The following is an 18,779-nucleotide window of genomic DNA, read 5'->3' as shown; positions in this document are numbered from 1 at the left end:
CTGTCACTTAATAAAAGTGGTTGACAAGAGTTGGTCCCGTAGTATTCAGTAAGTATACATGTAGAATATGACTTCATTTCATTTATGGATTAAATTGATAGTTTGACAAAATAATGGTGGATGTATACCTATATTTTGTATATAGTCCACAGAAATTGGAGAATTTACTTTGTTACTTTATTTTCCTAAAGGATCACAACCTAACTGCACGATATGATTCATGAAATGAAAAAAATAAATTTAATTATGATGGGGAAAGGGCATGGAGATGGTTATTCAAGTCCACATGCATTGACTGTATAATTTTCGTAAGAAAAGAATAACTTATATGAATCAAGTTTATCGCCGTTGTAATGTCTTGACTTAATGATTGAAATTTCAACGGCTGGCCAATTACCTGGAAAGCTGATGGTTTGCTAGATAACTAGCAAATTAAGAAAGAGAGAAATATAAATTAAGAGAGAAAGAAATATATAATTATTTAATTGATGATGACAAGGCAACCAAGTATTCGGTGTAGGTTGGCTCTTGAATGAATCGAATCAAACATATAATAATATATACAGATAGAAGGAAGCTAGAAGGTGCCGCACCAAGAGTCAATGCTATCTCAAGGATACATTATATTATATGAAAGAGGATAATGACTCTTATGAAACGAGGTGAACTGTCACGAAGACATTTTATTTTAATAAAAAAATAACATGTGTCATTTTTTTATTACATTATATCATATTATTAAAAACGAGACGTCACCTAATATACATTTCATATAAGATGTTCTCATGATCGGAGGAAATATAAGACCTGTCAGTAGTTGTGACATGAGTCTTACGTCAATCTTTGCTAAACTCTGTTCAATAAGTGGACATCATCTAATTTTAGAAAATAAAAAATAAAAACCTCTCATATATATATAAAGTCCTGCCCTCAAAAGGTTCTCATTTCGAGAATATGCGATTATCAAATGCATATTAGCCATAATTTTATCAAATACATATTAGTCATAAGATTATATTAAATAAAATCCAAAGGCTTAAAACATTTAACAATTTAATAAAGCAATAATCATATTCCTGATTTACAATGAATTCAATTACTGAGATAGAGGCAGTAATTGGACTTCAAAAGAAAGGCTCTATCAAGAATCAGACATTTCACCAAATTATCCTTGTACATTAAAAAGTACCTTTCCACATTTAGCTCCTCTTTCATCTGCTTGCATGTCTTCCCATCCCACATCCAACTACCCAAGGCACACCTACCTCCAACCCAAATCCAACCAAGATTGCCGCACCCAAATCTCATCCTCCCAAGATCCACCACCAATTGACACAACCCAAGCTCAACATCTTCCCCAATATACAGTAACAGAGTATTTCTTATTTCATTAACAAATCAAGAACAACAACTTCCTTCTACAATCTTCCCTAATTTAACACTAGGCAGCTTAACCTCTAAGCCACCGATTCCTAACTGTCTAACCACTTAACAGATTGCTGACTCAACAATATTATCCTAACAATATTGCCACATCATCAGCTCAACATGTATCCTATCAATACCCCCCTCAAAACAAGGCTTGTATCACAAGACTTCTACAACAAAAACACAAACATTACACAACCAATTCATGAGCAACATTATAAACATAACAGAAACAAGATTACAGATGAACCACTATTGGAAACTTGGATTTTAAGTCTGCATAATTCTTCCAAGTTGCATCTTCTGGAGGATGATTTTGCCATTGAACCAACACCTCGGTTGTCGCTAAATTACCTTCCTTGACTAACTTTCGTTCCAAAATCCTTACTGGCACATCTTGGAGTATCCCATCATCAGTGAGTAACATCAGCTTGTATGCCATAGTACCAACCTTGGCTAGCACTTCAAAATGAGCATAGAATTTAGGCTCTAGCTTATGAAATGGGTGGCCAACTAAGGACAATTGTTGATAAGCGTATGTTTTGAGGTAAACCAAATCTCCCACCTGAAAAACTCTCTCAGTTCTGTGCTTACTGACTTGGACAAACATTTTATTACAAGTAGCTGCCAGATTAGCTTTTAAGAGAAAAAAATATTCTACTTCTCTCAAGCAAGCTTCTGTCAACCATCTCCAATTTTGCAGTACCGTCTTCATATACTAGAACCCCAAGGGGTGATTGCTTATAAACTGCTTCATAGGGACTCATTTTTGTCGTTGAATGATGGGCAATGTTGCAACTCCATTCTACCTATGGCAACCAAGTTGCCCATTTATTAGGTTGTAGACTACAAAAACACTTAAGATATGTTTATAAGCAGCGATTAACCTCTTCCGTTTGACCATCGGTTTGTGAATGATAGCCCAAACTAAAACATAGAGAAAACCCTTATGAAGCAAAGAATGCCTTCCAAAACTTACTCATGAAAACCAGGTCCCTATCACACACAATTGAAGCTGGCATTCCATGGAGTTTGAAGATGTTTTCCACAAATAATTATGCCACAGAAGTAGCATTATATGGATGAGAAAGGGAAATGAAGTGAGCATACTTTGAAAGCCTATCCACCACCACCCAAATAGCAGTTTTCCCCTTGCTTGGTGGTAGCCCAATGATGAAGTCTATAGAAATATCTGTCCATATCCTTGTAGGAATGGGTAATGGTTGCAATAAGCCTGATGGAGCAAGAGTCACATATTTTTGTTGTTGACAAACTTGACAATTTGTTACCATTTCCTTGATGTATTTCTTCGTTCCATTCCAATGAAAAGTGTGAGATATACTCTTATAGGTTTTTAGAAACCCCGCATGACCTACAATAGGGCTGCAATGATGCTCCTCGAAAACCTTGCATTTCCAAGAACTTGCATGACTTAACACAATTCGATCTTTATACCTTAAGAACTCATTTTTCACCCTATACCTCTAAGTACTAAGCACTGTAGAATTAAAGGGATATAAAACTTCTTGAATCTTGTTTTTTATCCAAAGATCTTGTTTATTATCTTGTCTCCGATCATCTAACCAACTCAAATAAGGATAGGAAATAGCAGACAAAAACCTACTAGAACTCTGAGAGTATTCGTCAATGGGAATTCTGGACAATGCATCAGCCACTTGGTTATTAGAACCTTGTTTATATTGAATTTCATAATCAACCCACTTTGCTAAAATGGGGTATTTTCTCTATTTTAGAGGAAGTACTTAAGGCTATGATGATCTGTTTTGATGATAAAGTGTCTGCCCATTAAAGATGACTGCCATTTCTTGATGGCATGAAGAATTGCCATCATTTCCCTTTCGTACGTTGACAAAGATTGATTCCTCACACTAAGAGCTTTACTAGTGAATGCAATTGGTCGACCCGATTGTTGCAAGACAGCACTAATCCCAAAACCTGATGCATCAGTTTCAATGGTGAATGGTTGGGAAAAATTAGGAAGGGCTAAAACCTGAGGAGACAACATAGCTTGTTTGAGTTCCCGGAATGCAGTGGTAGCAGCCTCAAACCAATGGAAGTTGTCTTTCTTTGTGAACGTTGTCAATGGACCTACTATTCTCCCAAATGATGGAATGAAGTTGCGATAGTAACCAGTGAGACCAAGGAAACCTAGAAGTGATTTATGGAAGTGGGAACTAGCCAGTTAGCAATGGCCTCCAATTTAAAGGGGTCAGTTGCTAAACCTTCCTAAGAGACAATATGTCCCAAATATTCCATATTAGTTTGACCAAATGCACACTTAGACTTCTTAACAAACAGTGTATTAGCTTGCAGCAAATGGAAGACAGTTTTGAGATGATCCATATGTGATTCCCAATATTGGCTGTAAACCAATATATCATAAAAAAAAAAAAAAAAAAAACGAGAATGAATTTCCTGAGATATGGTCGAAAAATTTCATTCATAGGGCATTGGAATGTGGTCGCAGCATTTGTTAAGCCAAAAGGTATAACCAAAAACTCGTAATGCCCCTCATGGGTTCGAAATGCAGTTTTCTCTATATCACTAGGATGCATCCTAATTTAATGATCCGGATCTCAAATCTAACTTAGAGAAAAAGTAGGACCCATAATAGGATTCATCCTTTCTTGAAGAATCGAATCGGAATGGGTGTCGTCTGACGATTCACCGAAAGATCCACTACCCTTTGTGGATAAAGACTGCAACTGTTAAAGAATCAACTCGTGGGTTACGCGATATTCTTCTCTGGATTCCTTGAATTCATTCTAGAAATCAGTGAACAAGGATTCAGCTTCAATACATGAGTATCCATGGTTTTTTTGGAAGCAAGGTGAGTCATACACGAGGAAGGATCAAGTAGGATCGAAGGCACTGACTGATACCAATGATACCACCCAAGCTCTGCATCTTCCCCAATATGCAGTAACAAAGTATTTCTTATTTCATTAACAAATCAACAACATCAACTTCCTTCTAAAATCTTCCCTAATATAGCACTAGGTAGCTTAACCTCTAAGCCACTGACTCCTAAATGTCTAACCATTTAACAGATTGCTAACTCAACAATATTATCTTAAAAATACTGCCACATCATCAACTCAACATGCTAAGTCATCACTAAGTCTCAGTATCCTATCACCAACCCACCCCAAAATCCCATCTTCACAACCCCCAATAGCCACACCTCCAAACTCTCCCAACAACACCATCCAACAGATCAGAACCCAAACTTGCACCTCCAGGAATGATACCCTAACGACCCAAATGATTCACACAACTATTCATGCCACGTCGACAACTTCCACTTCAAGATTGAAAGCCCACTACTAAGTTTGAAAGGAATAGGGACATTATAGTAATCACATTGGTTTCATTTCAATTCATGTTTTTTACTAAACAACTTATATAGATAAATACAATTCTTACTTCAATTCCGAAACTTTAGTTAACGGTTTCAACTTGAATCTGATTCTGACTCTAACTCATTATGACTTCTCCTCAATTGAATTACACTTGTTCTAATTACGGATTAGTAAACGACCATTAGAGCATGTCTCCCAGTGAAGGGCAAGGCAATTGAATTACCCAAAATCCAATAAAACTACTCCATTGGCCCAAAATGAGGAGGGCAAATGGTAGGCCACATAAAGCTCGACCCAAAGCTCGGTCAAAATCTATCAACCTCTTGGCCTGATGTTGGCTTGGCTAACGTCAGCCATGCACTCAAATTTTTGTGTGTTTGCCATGTGTAACACATACGCGATGAAGGAGACTGAGCCAACAAAGTTTGATGTCATTAGGCCCTCGTGCTGTAAAAAAGGGAAAAAAATCCTCGCCGGATCCTTTTCATGGGGATCCAAGGGATTCCGTTATCGGGACCGTTCATCATACATCGTGCAGTCATGATGTACGATGAACGGTTGTGATCACATAATCCTTAGGATCCTCAGGAAAAGGATCCGACAAGGATCATTTTCGGTAAAAAAAATCCAATCCCCTAATGACTAAACATGTGGCATCTTACAAGCCATTGAATTTCAAATGCTAAAATGATCCAACGGTCCATGGACATGAATTTTGTTTTTTCCAATTCAATTTAAAAAAAAAAAATTAGGACAATCAATAAAAGTTCCAAAAAAAAAAAAATCAAAAACATATTTGTAAAAATACAAAAAAAAAAGAAGCTTTGCTATTTCACGTTTCACATGTTCGTGTGAATGGTGGTGTATAGTGTATGTAAATATTACTTCTTCTTTTTTAACAAACTATTGAAGAAGAGATTTTTCAGTGTACCGGGAACACGAATCGGTACACCAAGTGTCATAGTACAAGTGGTTGAAGATTTTTTTTTTTCCAGTTTCCAACCACTTATATTATGACACTTGATGTACTGATTCGTGTTCCCGTCACATTGAAATTTTTTTCCTATTGAAGTGGTGGCTTAACCTCATAATGAATTAGTAATAATGTGGTTCAAAATTTGTCTTTGGCGATAAGTGAACCTAATGCCTATCACTTACAAGTAAAGAGGAATACCACTAGAACGTAGAAATAAGTAGTTAAACAACTTTTAGAATCGTATTTCATTTAATTATCCATTATAAATATATTTGTAAATACAACCGCAATGGCTATGGCAAAACGGATGGTACCACACAAAGACAATTACTTTTTAGAGTGAATAGTAATTGTAATTGGGCTTCCCTTACCATGACAATGACAAAATAGGTATACGTGCTCTTAACAACATCAATTTTATATATGTCATTAATGGAGTAGGATTCTCTTCTTTATTTTTTTTTCCTCCCCTTCCCTCCTCTCTTATTTGAACAGTCACGGTTAAGCTATGTTAATATTTTATATTAATTTTTTTTTTATAGAAAGAGAAAAACAAAATAAGAGAATGTAAGAGAAGAAGATGGAAGTGAATGGAAAGAGGAGGGGAGAGAATCTTAGTCCGTCATTAATACATGTAGTAGTTCTTACAACTTCAGTTTTTACTCAAGACTAATATTGCAGCAGATAACATTTTACCGTAATAATAGAAAACAATTATATTTATGCACTATAGTACTGGTTCGATTCCCATCAATTTTTCTCTTCTAACTACTAACTATTTAAATCCACCCGCTCATTGCTCTACTAAAAAAGACAATGTTGAAAATATAAAACATTGTTGACTTAATGGTAAATACCATATTTAAAAAGGAAATGATCACAAAGGTATGATTTGTTCGCCCATTGACATTATAAAATTTCTTTATCTTATTGTCTCTCGTCTTCTCTTTTTTTTTTTTTTTTTTTTTTGAAAAAATAGCAGCCCTTGGTTAAGTGGGTCAACATCTTGAAAGGATTAGGTGTGGACTAAAGTGGGGCTGAGAAAGTTTCCGACTCTTTGGAGCCTCTACTCATTTTTTTCTACATTTGTTGAACACAGCTTCTCAAGTGGTTTTTGCCAACCAACAAATGAGCTGGTGAGCCAGGCCTAGGGAAAAGAACTCGGTGGTTCGAAATAAAAATAAGAACGCAAATACAAACGAAAAATAATATTACTATAGTATTAAGTAACTATTTTAATTATAACATAAAAAATCTCTTAACTTTTATGAAACAAGACTTTGCCTTGAACCAAATTCAAGAACGAGAGCAACTCACAGATTTTGCAAAGTATTAAAAGTTCAAATTCGGCTTTTTCGTTTATCTATTTTTATTGGAAAAACAATATTTTGTTTAAACACCCTCACAAATGTAACATAAATGTCTTATGTATTGCATGTGTGTATACAGGGTCAAAAGATGCAAAACAATTCTCCTGTATTCAAAATCTGAACTAAGTATTCAATTAATCAATCAAATCTCACACAAAGATGACAGAAAAATTAATTAACAGTAAATTTTAAAGAAAACTAATAAAAAGAGTATGAAAACTTTGAGTTTTAACGATAAAAACAAAATAAAAGTTAAAATGAATAGTACCATGATTGACTGTTTAGTGTAAAAATGTGATTTTTCATTAAAATGAACAGTACCGGAAGCTTTTCGATAAAATTTCTTAAATTTTATTGATTTAAAAAACCTTGGAGATGAACAGAGTTCTTGCTGCAAGCCTTTTGCAAAAAAAAACCCGTGACATTGTACTGATACCTATCTAAACCAATCCAACAAGAGAACAGGACACAAATCTACAGATTGAGATTCAGATTGGATCCCTTTCTCGTGATATTTGTCGGTACAAACGTACAAAAACACACCATATTTGGACCTTTCCAATCAATATCCCACTTCTGTGTCTTGACTGTCAACATACATATAGGCCAAAACACCCCAAAAATAAAAAATTAAAAAACCAAATTAAAAACAGTACTAGTTTTACACTAATTGAGCACAGATAGTAGTGGGAGTTGGGGAAAGGCAACGACAATTTGACTAAGTGCAGGCCTCACGGGCCACGCCAAGCCTTGAGTTGGGCACATCAATGAGCACTCTGTGGTTCTGTTGCTGCATATTGGCAATGACATTTAGCACTGAGTTCACGTTGTCTGGTGCCGCTGCCATGGCTAGACATGTGATGCTACCAGCTGTGCTGTGGATTACAATGTTGTCTTCTGGCAGTGTCATGTTCAGGCCCGAGAACATGAACGTTATCGTTGGCACCACGAAGGGGACCGAGTAGCATGTGTCGAACCCGCCTAGGGTTGTCACTGGTATTTTCGGGCCAACTCTCCTTCGGAACTCGTTTCGGACGGCAAGGTAGACTGGTTGCACTAGACGAGTGAACACGGTTCCTGATTAATGCAAAACAGGAAAATGTTAATTGTAATGATTTTGAGACATTATGCTTATGAGCATTACCATAAGGTCATAAATAATTGTGAAAATGTTACCATGTAACGTTGTATTCTGTACATCAAGGTTTTTGGCCATTAAATCTTGATCATTAGATTCTAAACCAAGAATAAAAGCCTGATGTTTAGAATACCCGGAAGATAAATCCCAAACCAACTTTAAGTCCAGGAGGGGTCCTCTACTCGAATCATGACATGAGGGCCAGTCACGTGATCACAAAAAATATACATTTAAAATCAGTTCTGTGACCTGACCTTAAGTCAGCAAGGATCCTAAATACCATTGATCATGCCCAAAATTCTTTTAATTAAGATAATAATTATTTATTTAATTAAAAGAAATAATGTTTGAAAATGTTACCTGAATCAAAGATGGTCCCCGATCCAGTGATGGGATTGAATGCCAAAGCAGCAGGAGGGATATCAACAATTCTCCTGCCAACCCTAATTGCATTTAAGTTCACGTAATAGAGTGATGATCTTCTAGGGTTCTTGAGCAGTGGGGTGTACTTGATCCTCTTGGGCTGCACAGCAGGGCCAAGTCTCAATGACCCAGAAAAGTTTGGGGACTTGAAACTGGGGAGGCAGTATGAGAATGTGGATTGGTAGAGGTTTTGGGTCTGGGATAGAAGTGACAATGGTCCCCGGCCAAGCCCCAGAAGACCCTGTGGCGGCACGGAGCTGCCGCTGGTCTTCTGGATGCAACCAAAGGTGTAGCCGGGAATTGAGTCGGTTGCTAAGGTGAAGGTTTCTTGTGAGAGGTTAGCTGCTATGCTGGAGCCACCATAAGTCATGTTGAAACTGCAGGAGCTGCCTAAACAAGTGGGGTTGGGGACCTGTAGATTAATCACATGCATAATGTTGGTCTATCATTTTGTCCCATTTTAGTAAAGCACAGATTATTATCACATTAAAATAGAAAGTGCGTAAAAGTAAGAGATCACTTTCATTATTAAACCATGTTAGGGAGTTTTATAGCATAATTAAAATGGATACTAGATATGCTTAGTTAGACAATGACACGTATATGACATGTTATATTGTCAAACGGTCACTTAGTTGCTTTTTAAATAAATTTTCACCTAATCAATGATCCAGATTTACAATTTGTTAGACAACAAAACATGCAAAATTGGTTTAAATACAGAGAAAAGATGTACAAAGGTTAACAATTTCATGTTTTTTTCTTTCTGAAAGTTATTGCATGAAATTAATTATGACTACCTGCTTGCATTGCGCAGCTTGGCAACCAAGGTTCTTGTAGGTTGTGGATTTGACAGAGTTAAACACATTGGAGGAGCAGCCAACGCAGCCATTGCATGGAATCCAAGCAGCATCGCTGCTAGTGTCAACAGCCATGAGCAAAGTCTGAGGTGGTGTGCCGATCTTAGCCTTCACAATGTAAGTGGGGCTCTGAATGATCTGCCGGCCGGAAGCGATCGGAACAACCGGTTTTGCGGCGACGAGGCTGGACAGGAACTCGAGCCTGGCCTGGTCCTTGGCCTGCATTTGGAGGACACTCTCCTCCCATGACATTGGTTTGGAGGGTCTGAAGGGAGAGCATGGGCTGTAGACATGGAAGATTTGGAGGGTTGAGCCTTGCTCTTTGGTATCACTGCATTGAGGGTTGTTGTTGTTGAGGCCATGGGCTAAGGAGAAGAGGAGGAGGGATAGTGACAAGACGTGAGAGAGGGTGGCCATGGCTCTTAGAGTATAAATGTATGATGATTAAGTGTGAAGGGGAGTGTGTATATATATAGCTTGGCAGTCAAATTTATGTGGTCTTTTGCTATTTATTTATTTTTTTTTTTGCCCTTTTAAATTTTTATTACTGTTAACTAAATTTTTCACCCGACAAACCTGAACCTGAAAGGTGTGAAATATTGTTAAATGTTTACATTATTTATTGGTAAGATATTTTGAGAGAGAGAGAGAGAGATGGTAGGATGGGGTTAAGGAACTGGATCCCCTTCGGATCCATATATACTGAGCTTACAACGGTTACAATTATTATGACTTTAGAGGGTCCTTCTGTTTGTAGCCATTGGATCAAATTTCAACGGTCCGGATCGCCAGCTCAGCAGGCTCAGTTTTATTGGATATGGAGGGGATCCGGTTCCATAGGGTAAATGGGAGATCCGTCATGGTGTGCCTAGTGGATGGCATGCAAAACATTGGTATGACAGACTGTAATCCATTTTGTTTTGTAGGCTGACCCTCTTATGCCTTTGGCGATGTTCAATCTTTTGCTCTGCTGATTTGCACTAATTTTACGGCCACTTGCTTAATTAGAGATCTAGAGACTGGAGAGACTAAAATTTTGTGATTAATGACATGCTTTGTTAAGCTTGAAAAAAATGTTACCATTCGAGCATAGCTGATAGGCTTGACAATGCTTTGAGGTTCTTAAAAGAGGTGGCTCTTATCTCAGTTAATTCATAAATTTGAGGGAAATATCTTACTTGTACACAGAAAAAGTCAATGTACGTCTGTTCATCTTCTAGCAGCTGGCTCTATGGATATCCTATGGTTTCTTAAAGGTTATTGGATAAACTGTTTATGGTATGTAGCTTGCTTGTACCTGCATTTTTCGCATACTTTTAGGGAAGGAAATTATTTGGCAGATGTCTTTGCAAATTTTGTGGTAGGATTTGGTACCTGACTTTGCAATGCGTCATATAGAAGAGAATGGTTTGGAGCTTGTCGCTTGGTTGCACTATTAAAAGCTCTTTTCCATATCATAAAATTCCCTCGTACGTTGGATGTAGTTAAGTTGAGGACAAATATCAGTGTAACTAGTAGTGTGTCGTTGATTTGATTGAAAAAATCTTGACAAAAAGAAAAAAAACTATAATGATTGATAATCTTTAGATAGTAATACCCTAGACTTTATTTGGCATAAGAATTACTTTGTTTATTCTCATATCACTTCTAGTGTGTAAATATGCTGCAACAATTGAAAAAATAAAATTAGATATACACACACACCCGAAGCAATGCCAATTGATAACATATTTGCATATTGTAAAGGTGGGGGGAAGACGAAATTCGTGGAGCTGAGCCGCATGCATTGCAAGATGATGAGCACGCAGTTAACAATAAAAAAGAGAATACACACACTTTGTGTTCACTTTCAAGGAACACCACTGTTGATTGTCTTTTGATGCTTTCTTTTTCAATACATTGGACCATACTGCTTGCATTATATTTTTCTTTTCTGGCATGCCCACAATATATCTTGTTTTGGTTCGTCATGATCCCCCACCCACGTTACATTTTGGTGCACGCCACAGAGTCTCTCATGAGGTCTTAAGTGTGGTTTCACTATAACCCCCATGCGGTATGGTGCCCGGACTATATATACCCATTTATAGTAAGCAATATAGGAATATAAAGGAGTCCACAAACCCTAAACCCTGAACTAATGTTTGAGACAGCCCACACTACCTTTACAGGTGATATTTTCCACTCCATGAGTGCTAAAGCAATGCATCTTGATTTGGTTATAGCATTCGATCGGAAGTGAGAATGGAGATATGATATATAGTTTGAGTTATAACTTTCTATGATAGTTTGGGTTACATGTGATATTTTCCACTCTTGAGTGCCAAAGCTATACATCGTGATTTGAGTTTGGCACTCTGAAGTGGGAAAGGTGAAACTAAAATTTGAGTTACTACTTGGCCATGTATCATGTTTTGGTTTTCGCAGTCTAGAGTAGGAATAGAGATATGATAGTCTGAGCTACCACTTTCTAAGAGGATAGTATTCATTTAGCCCTTCATGTGTCATGGTTGACCTAAAGTAATTGTTCAACAACCTCATTCAACTTGCCTTTTTCTTGTATTTTGAAAGAGCTAAACCTGCGTTGTAGGAACTTAAGAAATACTTTAAGGGAGATTGATCAATGGAGAGAAAGGAAAAGATAAAAAAAAGAATGTTGTTTGCACGCTAGGTTTGGGAAAGAAAGAGGCGCAAGATATAATTAAGTTTTTTTTTTTTTTTTTTTCCGAACAATATATATTTCGTTTGAGCACCTACACCAAACTCGAGTTGAATCCATAGAAAGAAAGAAAAAATTCAATATTGAGCTTTAAAAGGTTACTTGTATATTACCTAATATTAAATATGATTTTTTTTATTAGCACCCTACATAATGTTGAATATACTTCATATAAAAATTTAATATAAATGACTAATATGCAATGACAATTTCGACCTTGTAAGGTTTTTAAAAAATAAAAAATAAAAAGATTATAAATACACCCCAAATCAATTTTAACATGTATATCTCAAGATTATTTATTTTCTTCAATTCTCAAAGCTACTCTCACCCTCCATTATCGAACAAAATCTTAACCAATAAACCTACAAACATGTTGATTGAAAGAAATTATTGTTGACGAATGGAACATAAAATCGACGTTTTGAAAGCTTCACATGAGATAAGACTTTATATTTTTCATTATGCCTATAACTGTGTTAAGAATGCTATCAAATGATCATGTTGTGCCTGAGGGATATCTGTGATATGAGTGACTAGAATGCCAAGAGATTTGACATGATCATTTTCGTGCCGATGATGAAGAGAAATACCACTAGTACAAAAACATGTTTGCGTGACGGAAACTTGCGCGACGCAGCAAATTTTGTCGCGCAAAGCATGTTTGCGCGACGTTAAATTCAAAACGTCGCGCAAAGTAGCTTTGCACGACGAAGGTATGCGTCGCGCAACGCGATTTTGCGCGATGAAGGTGCACATACGTCGCGCAAAACATCCTTGCGCGACGCATTCCTGCGTCGCGCAAAGTGTTGTCGCGCAAAGCTACTTTGCGCGACGTTTTGAATTTAACGTCACGCAAGATATTGACGCCAAGCCAAGAATGTTTTACCGATTTTTTCCCCAACTTTAGCTCTAAAAAATCATCAAAATCAGAGTTAAAACTATTGTTAAATCGTGTTTTTTTGTTTATAACCGTCGAAAAGTTTTATCCCATTACTTGATCTCTGAATGTTTGTTTTTTGAGATTTTTTGGCGTACGCGATCTCGGAGTATATACAAACATTTGACGGTTTGATCGTTGAAACTAGTTTCATAGAATGTGTTTCCCATCAAGTTCAATGGTATATATATTTAGAAAGTATATTTTAATTTATTTATCTTGTACTCATAAACAAAAGGACAAAAGAAAAGCCAAAAAAAAAAAAAAAAAAAGCACTTTGCGCGACGTGGGTACACCTGCGTCACGCAAATATGTTTTGCGCGACGCAGGTGTACCCACGTCGCGCAAAGTGCTTTTTTTTTTTTTTTTTTTTGGCTTTTCTTTTGGGTTCTTGTATTGCTTTTTCTTTTGTGGTATCTACTTGTGTAAATATTTTAAATTGACGATCGAATTACTTCATTGTATTTATATAGGGTTAAAGAGTGTAGCTCTAAAAAATCATCAAAATCGGAGTTACAACTACCGTTAAATAGTACTTTTTCGTTTATAACCGTCGAAAAGTTTTGTCACGTTACTTGATTTCTGAATGTTTGTTTTTTGTGATTTTTGGCATATGTGATCTCGAAGCATATACAAACAAGTTTGACGGTTGGATCGTTAAAACTAGTTTCGTAGAATGCGTATCGCATCAAAACAATAGATTCACTAACACTTGGAGTTTATTAATACTTCCATTAGGTATAACATAAGATTTTGTGGTATCCACTTGTATAAATGTTTTAAATGGACGATCAAATTAGTTCATTGTATTCATATAGGGTTAAGGAGTGTAGCTATAAAAAAAATCATCAAAATCGGAGTTAAAATAACCGTTAAATTGTTATTTTTCATTTATAGCCGTCGAAAAGGTTGTCTCGTTACTTGATATCTAAATGTTTGTTTTTTGTGATTTTTGGCATATGCGATCTCGAAGCATATACAAACAAGTTTGACGGTTGGATCGTTGAAACTAGTTTCGTAGAATGCGTATCGCATCAAAACAGTAGATTCATTAACACTTGAAGTTTATTTATACTTCCAGTAAGTATAACATAAGATTTTGTGGTATCTACTTGTGTAAATGTTTTAAATGGACGATCGAATTACTTCATTGTACTCATATAGGGTTAAGGAGTGTAGCTGTAAAAAATCATCAAAATCGGAGTTAAAACAACCGTTCAATCATGATTTTTCGTTTATAATCGTCGAAAAGTTTTGTCCCGTTACTTGATCTCTAAATGTTTGTTTGTTGTGATTGTTGGCATATGAGATCTTGAAGTATATACAAACAAGTTTGATGGTTGGATCGTTGAAATTAGTTTTGTGGAATGTGTATCCTATCAAAATGATAGATTTTAATAGAATTGTGACAAAAACATTTTTTTGCGCGACGCAAGAAATTTCGTCGCGCAAAGTATGTTTGCGCAACGATAAGCATACAACGTCGCGCAAATGGCCTTTGCGCGACGAAGGAATGCGTCGCGCAAAGTGCAAAACAGCTTTGCGCGACGCATGCCTTCGTCGCGCAAAGTGCCAAACGTCGTGCAAGATTTTGGCGCCAAACAAAGAATGATTTACCGCTTTTTTTTCCCAACTTTGCGCAACGCAGGTGCACCTACGTCGCGCAAACCCTCTTTGCGCGACGCATGGCTTCGTCGCGCAAAGGCGGTTTGCGCGACAGTTTATGCGTCGTGCAAGATTTTGGCGCCAAACGAAGAATTCTTTACTGCTTTTTTTCCCAACTTTGCGCGACGCAGGTGCACCTACGTCGTGCAAAGCTGTTTTGCGCGACGTAGGTGGCGTCGCGCAAAGCCAACGACTTTTTTTTTCTGATATAACCACAAATAAAGGTCTTTTTCTTCACACTCAACCTCTCTCTTTCAGATTCTCTATCTCTCTCAACCCTCACCATCTTCAACTTCAGGTATTGTATTTATTTGATGAATTAATTAACTATTTGTTGATTACATTTATGTTTGGATTTTTTTATTTTTGTGTATTTATGTTTTTCTTTAATTATCTTTGTCAATGCTTATTTTTAACAAGTTGAGTTTTGGTTTTGAACAATTGAATAAGTAGAATGAATGAGTAGGAGTATGAAGGATTTTGATAGGTTTAGGGAAACAAAAGCTAAGAAATTGCAAACTACTTAGTTAACTTGATCTAATTTAGGGATAGGTTGATGTGTGCTCAAAAATGGATAGATTTCATTTCTCACCAAATTGGGAGGAGGAAACTAGAATGTTAGAGATTTAGAGAAGAAGCCAGTTTACAACTTTGTCAAACCACTGTTCTATTACATGGTTAGTAATAATTTTAGGTGTAGTCTCTACACTTTACGATTTAGAATATATGGTCTCATCATATAGGTCCTTAAAAAATAATTTTAAGGCAGGAGTGGAAGGCATAAACAAGAAGTTAAAAAGTTAATACTGTGGAACATAGAAATTTTGGTACAAAAAGATAATTAGATCCCACATGAGGATCGTGTTGAATCCCACATTAATGGTACAAAAAGATAAGTAATAGTTTAAATATCTTAACTCCACTTTAACTAACACAAATACATTTTTATGATAAAACTCTACATTTGATGGATTGTGTAGGTGGTAATAATCAAGTTCAGGATAATATTGATGTTGTTGAAAGTGGACCCTTGACTTGTCTTTCTGATAATTCTACAAACATGATAAATTATTTAACTACCATGTCCACAGAAGCAATAACTGCAAATTTGACAATTTTGATGGATGGACAACAGCACGAAACAGATCAAACGGTGGTACTAGAGAGATCCTTCAACTTCATAGCCTTTCAGCAGTAGAAAGTAAAAAATCCAAACACCGACATAATAGAAAAAATAATTAGTTTGTGATTTGACATAGTATGATTTTTGTGAGTACAAATTTGTCATGTATTATAGCATTACATGCTGTCTAATACAAGTATACAACAACATCACGTGGTTCCATGGTTTGAAGAATGCGCACGCAAATTTGGACATCCTCTTTACATACTGGCACACAATATAATATTCTTCTCAAACAGGCAAATTAAGATTAGTTTTTGGGTTTCTATGGTCTTCAACTAGTGATTAATTAGAAAATATAACTTAAAGGGTTTTGTAACATAAGCGGTTAAGAGTATTGTGGAGAAAAAAAATAATCAAGAAAAATATAGTGGTGACATGCGGATTTTTGGATTAAAAAGATAAAATTACCCTTGAGGCATACCGGAACTCCCACACGCAAGCAGCGGACAAGCACGAATCAATCAAGGTCAAAAGTGATCAAAATAGGTATTTATTCAAAACCTATTTCATCCATCCTCATCAAATCATCCCTATAAGGTAACTCTTAATTATTCATTCAAATTAGGATTAATTACCTAAATTAATTGATTAATTTCCTAATTAATTAATTAATTAATTTTCTAATTGATTGCAAGTTATTATTTTGACATAATATCTTGTAATTAGAGCCAAAACCACCATAAGTGGCTGGACCCCTTCTCTCCAAAGAGGGCCGGCCACACCTCTATATAAACACCCTCATTTCTCCAAAAACCTAAGTCTAATCTTCTTCTAAAATTCTCCAAATTTCTCCAAACACTTTCTCCCTCAAATTCTAACTTTGGCATCAGAGGTTCTTCAGCCAAAGCCCCCTCTCATTCATCGTGGGCACGTGAGGCTCTTGGCTTTGACCTAAGGTGTTAATTGTTTTGCAGATGCATTTTTGTCTAAGAAGAAGAAGGCAGAAATTTGCATCCACAAGTATTTATTAAATTGATTTGGTTATCTCGAGCAAAAGTAACCATGCGATTGTGATTGAATTTGAATGATAAACATAGATATGTATACATACTTATAGTTGCTAATTGACCATAGGGCTTTGTGGAAACAAATAGCAAATATTTGTGATGTTTGCTCTAGGGCTAAGCATGGGCCGGGCCAGGACCAATTTTGAAGGGACCAGACTGGACCTAAATTTAAAAGAAAGGCGAGGTGGGTGTAACCAATTTTAATACAGGAACCGGACCTAACCCAAATGGGTCGGTTTAGGCTGGGTCCACGAGTACACTTTCATTTTTTTTTATCAGTGACGACCTCGTTGAGATTGTCTTCCTTAGCACAAAAGGGATCGAGGCTTCAACCTCCCATATTTGTCCTTGTCTCTCTTGCTCATCTTTCCCAATCCCATATCGAGGTCTTTGTCTCTGGACTTCGATCGACGACCATGGCGCGATGCTCCAGATTAGAATATGACTCAAATTAGATCGACAATAGCGCAAGGCTTTAGATCGATTTAGCAGAGATCTGATGCAGTTGACCCAATCAGCGCAGTTGATTCAAGGGGTTGGAGGGGGAAGAGAACGAGGAATAGGTAGTGCTGTCGATGAGTAGATAACGCATGGACCAGAGAACTCAATGCCGATGATAGGGTGGTGGTCGTCGCTGCGACGGTGATAAGATGACGATGGATCAGTGGTTTGGGTTTTCGATGATATCGTCGAGAAAGATAGAGATGAGTGTTGGTGCTATGAGACTCGAGAAAGGGGCAAACTGGGATAAGGACAATCAAGAAGATGGGTTGTCATGGTGGTTGCCAGACTTAAGCAATGATGATGGTCTGGGTGATGGAGAAGATGATTGACTGAAGACGGGGAGTGTGGGTAGAAGAGAGGAGACTCAAGAGGGGACTCGGGTTTGATTAAGACCTAGGGTAAAAACTGACGGTTAAGATTGGAAGATATTGTAATCTTCAATCTTGTCCGTACATTACATTTACAAACGGGCAGGTTTGGGGCCCCCTTTTACTATATAGTTGGACTTGGCCCGCCCCTAAAATGGTATGCCCCGACCTGCCCAGTTTTCCCTCTTAAAAAATAGGAACCGACCCGTACCCACCCCGAACTTGGATTACCCACCCTGACCCGCTGTTCCTATACCCGTTTGCCCACCCCTAATTTGCTCATTTTATGGTAAGGAACTAGCTAGGTATTTTGAATCAAGATCGCTACCACGTGTGCATATAATATTGGTGCAGATCGAAGGGTCCTTCTTAATAATAATATTAGGGTTTTTTGTATAAATCTAGTCTTGAGTGTCGACTGACTACATGCTCGTTTGAGTGTACTTTTAAAATGACTGAAAGTGCTTTTAGAGAAAATGTTTTTGGATTTCAAAAGCACTTAATGTGCTTTCTACAAGAAGCACCAATTGTGCACTTCTTTCAAGAAGCACTTTAAGCGCTTTTCCAAAATTTACTTGCATTTTTACCAAGGATTGGTTCTAAAAATATTTTTACCAAAAGCGCTTTCAGTCATTTTAAAAACACATTCAAAAGAGCTCTACTATGTTGAGTGCTGACTAACACACCCTATTTTTGTAACGAGGGATTACTGTAATGACCAAATTAAACCATATGAAGATCCCTTAGCCCTGAGCTATGTAGTGCTAAGTAAAGTTAGTACTAGTGACAAGGTAAATTAAGATAACCTAATT

General features: G+C 36.8%; 1 protein-coding gene across 1 annotated transcript; it reads right to left on the bottom strand.

Annotated features, from left to right (window-relative positions):
- Positions 1–7,704: 7,704 nt before the first annotated feature.
- Positions 7,705–10,010, bottom strand: LOC103961854 (aspartyl protease AED3). The gene is made up of 3 exons (XM_009374491.3): positions 9,519–10,010; positions 8,656–9,130; positions 7,705–8,234 (listed from the first exon to the last, which is right to left on the bottom strand). The coding sequence occupies exons 1-3, from the start codon at positions 9,993–9,995 to the stop codon at positions 7,876–7,878; spliced, it is 1,311 nt and encodes a 436-aa protein (XP_009372766.1). The 5' UTR covers positions 9,996–10,010; the 3' UTR covers positions 7,705–7,875.
- Positions 10,011–18,779: the final 8,769 nt, after the last annotated feature.

The sequence above is a fragment of a genome, unplaced genomic scaffold (assembly GCF_019419815.1).
Source record: "Pyrus x bretschneideri cultivar Hongxiangsu unplaced genomic scaffold, Pyrus_bretschneideri_v1 Contig52, whole genome shotgun sequence".
Lineage (NCBI taxonomy): Eukaryota > Viridiplantae > Streptophyta > Magnoliopsida > Rosales > Rosaceae > Pyrus > Pyrus x bretschneideri.
The sequence above is the reverse complement of the archived record's forward strand: the minus strand, read 5'-3'. Positions and strand labels throughout refer to the sequence as shown.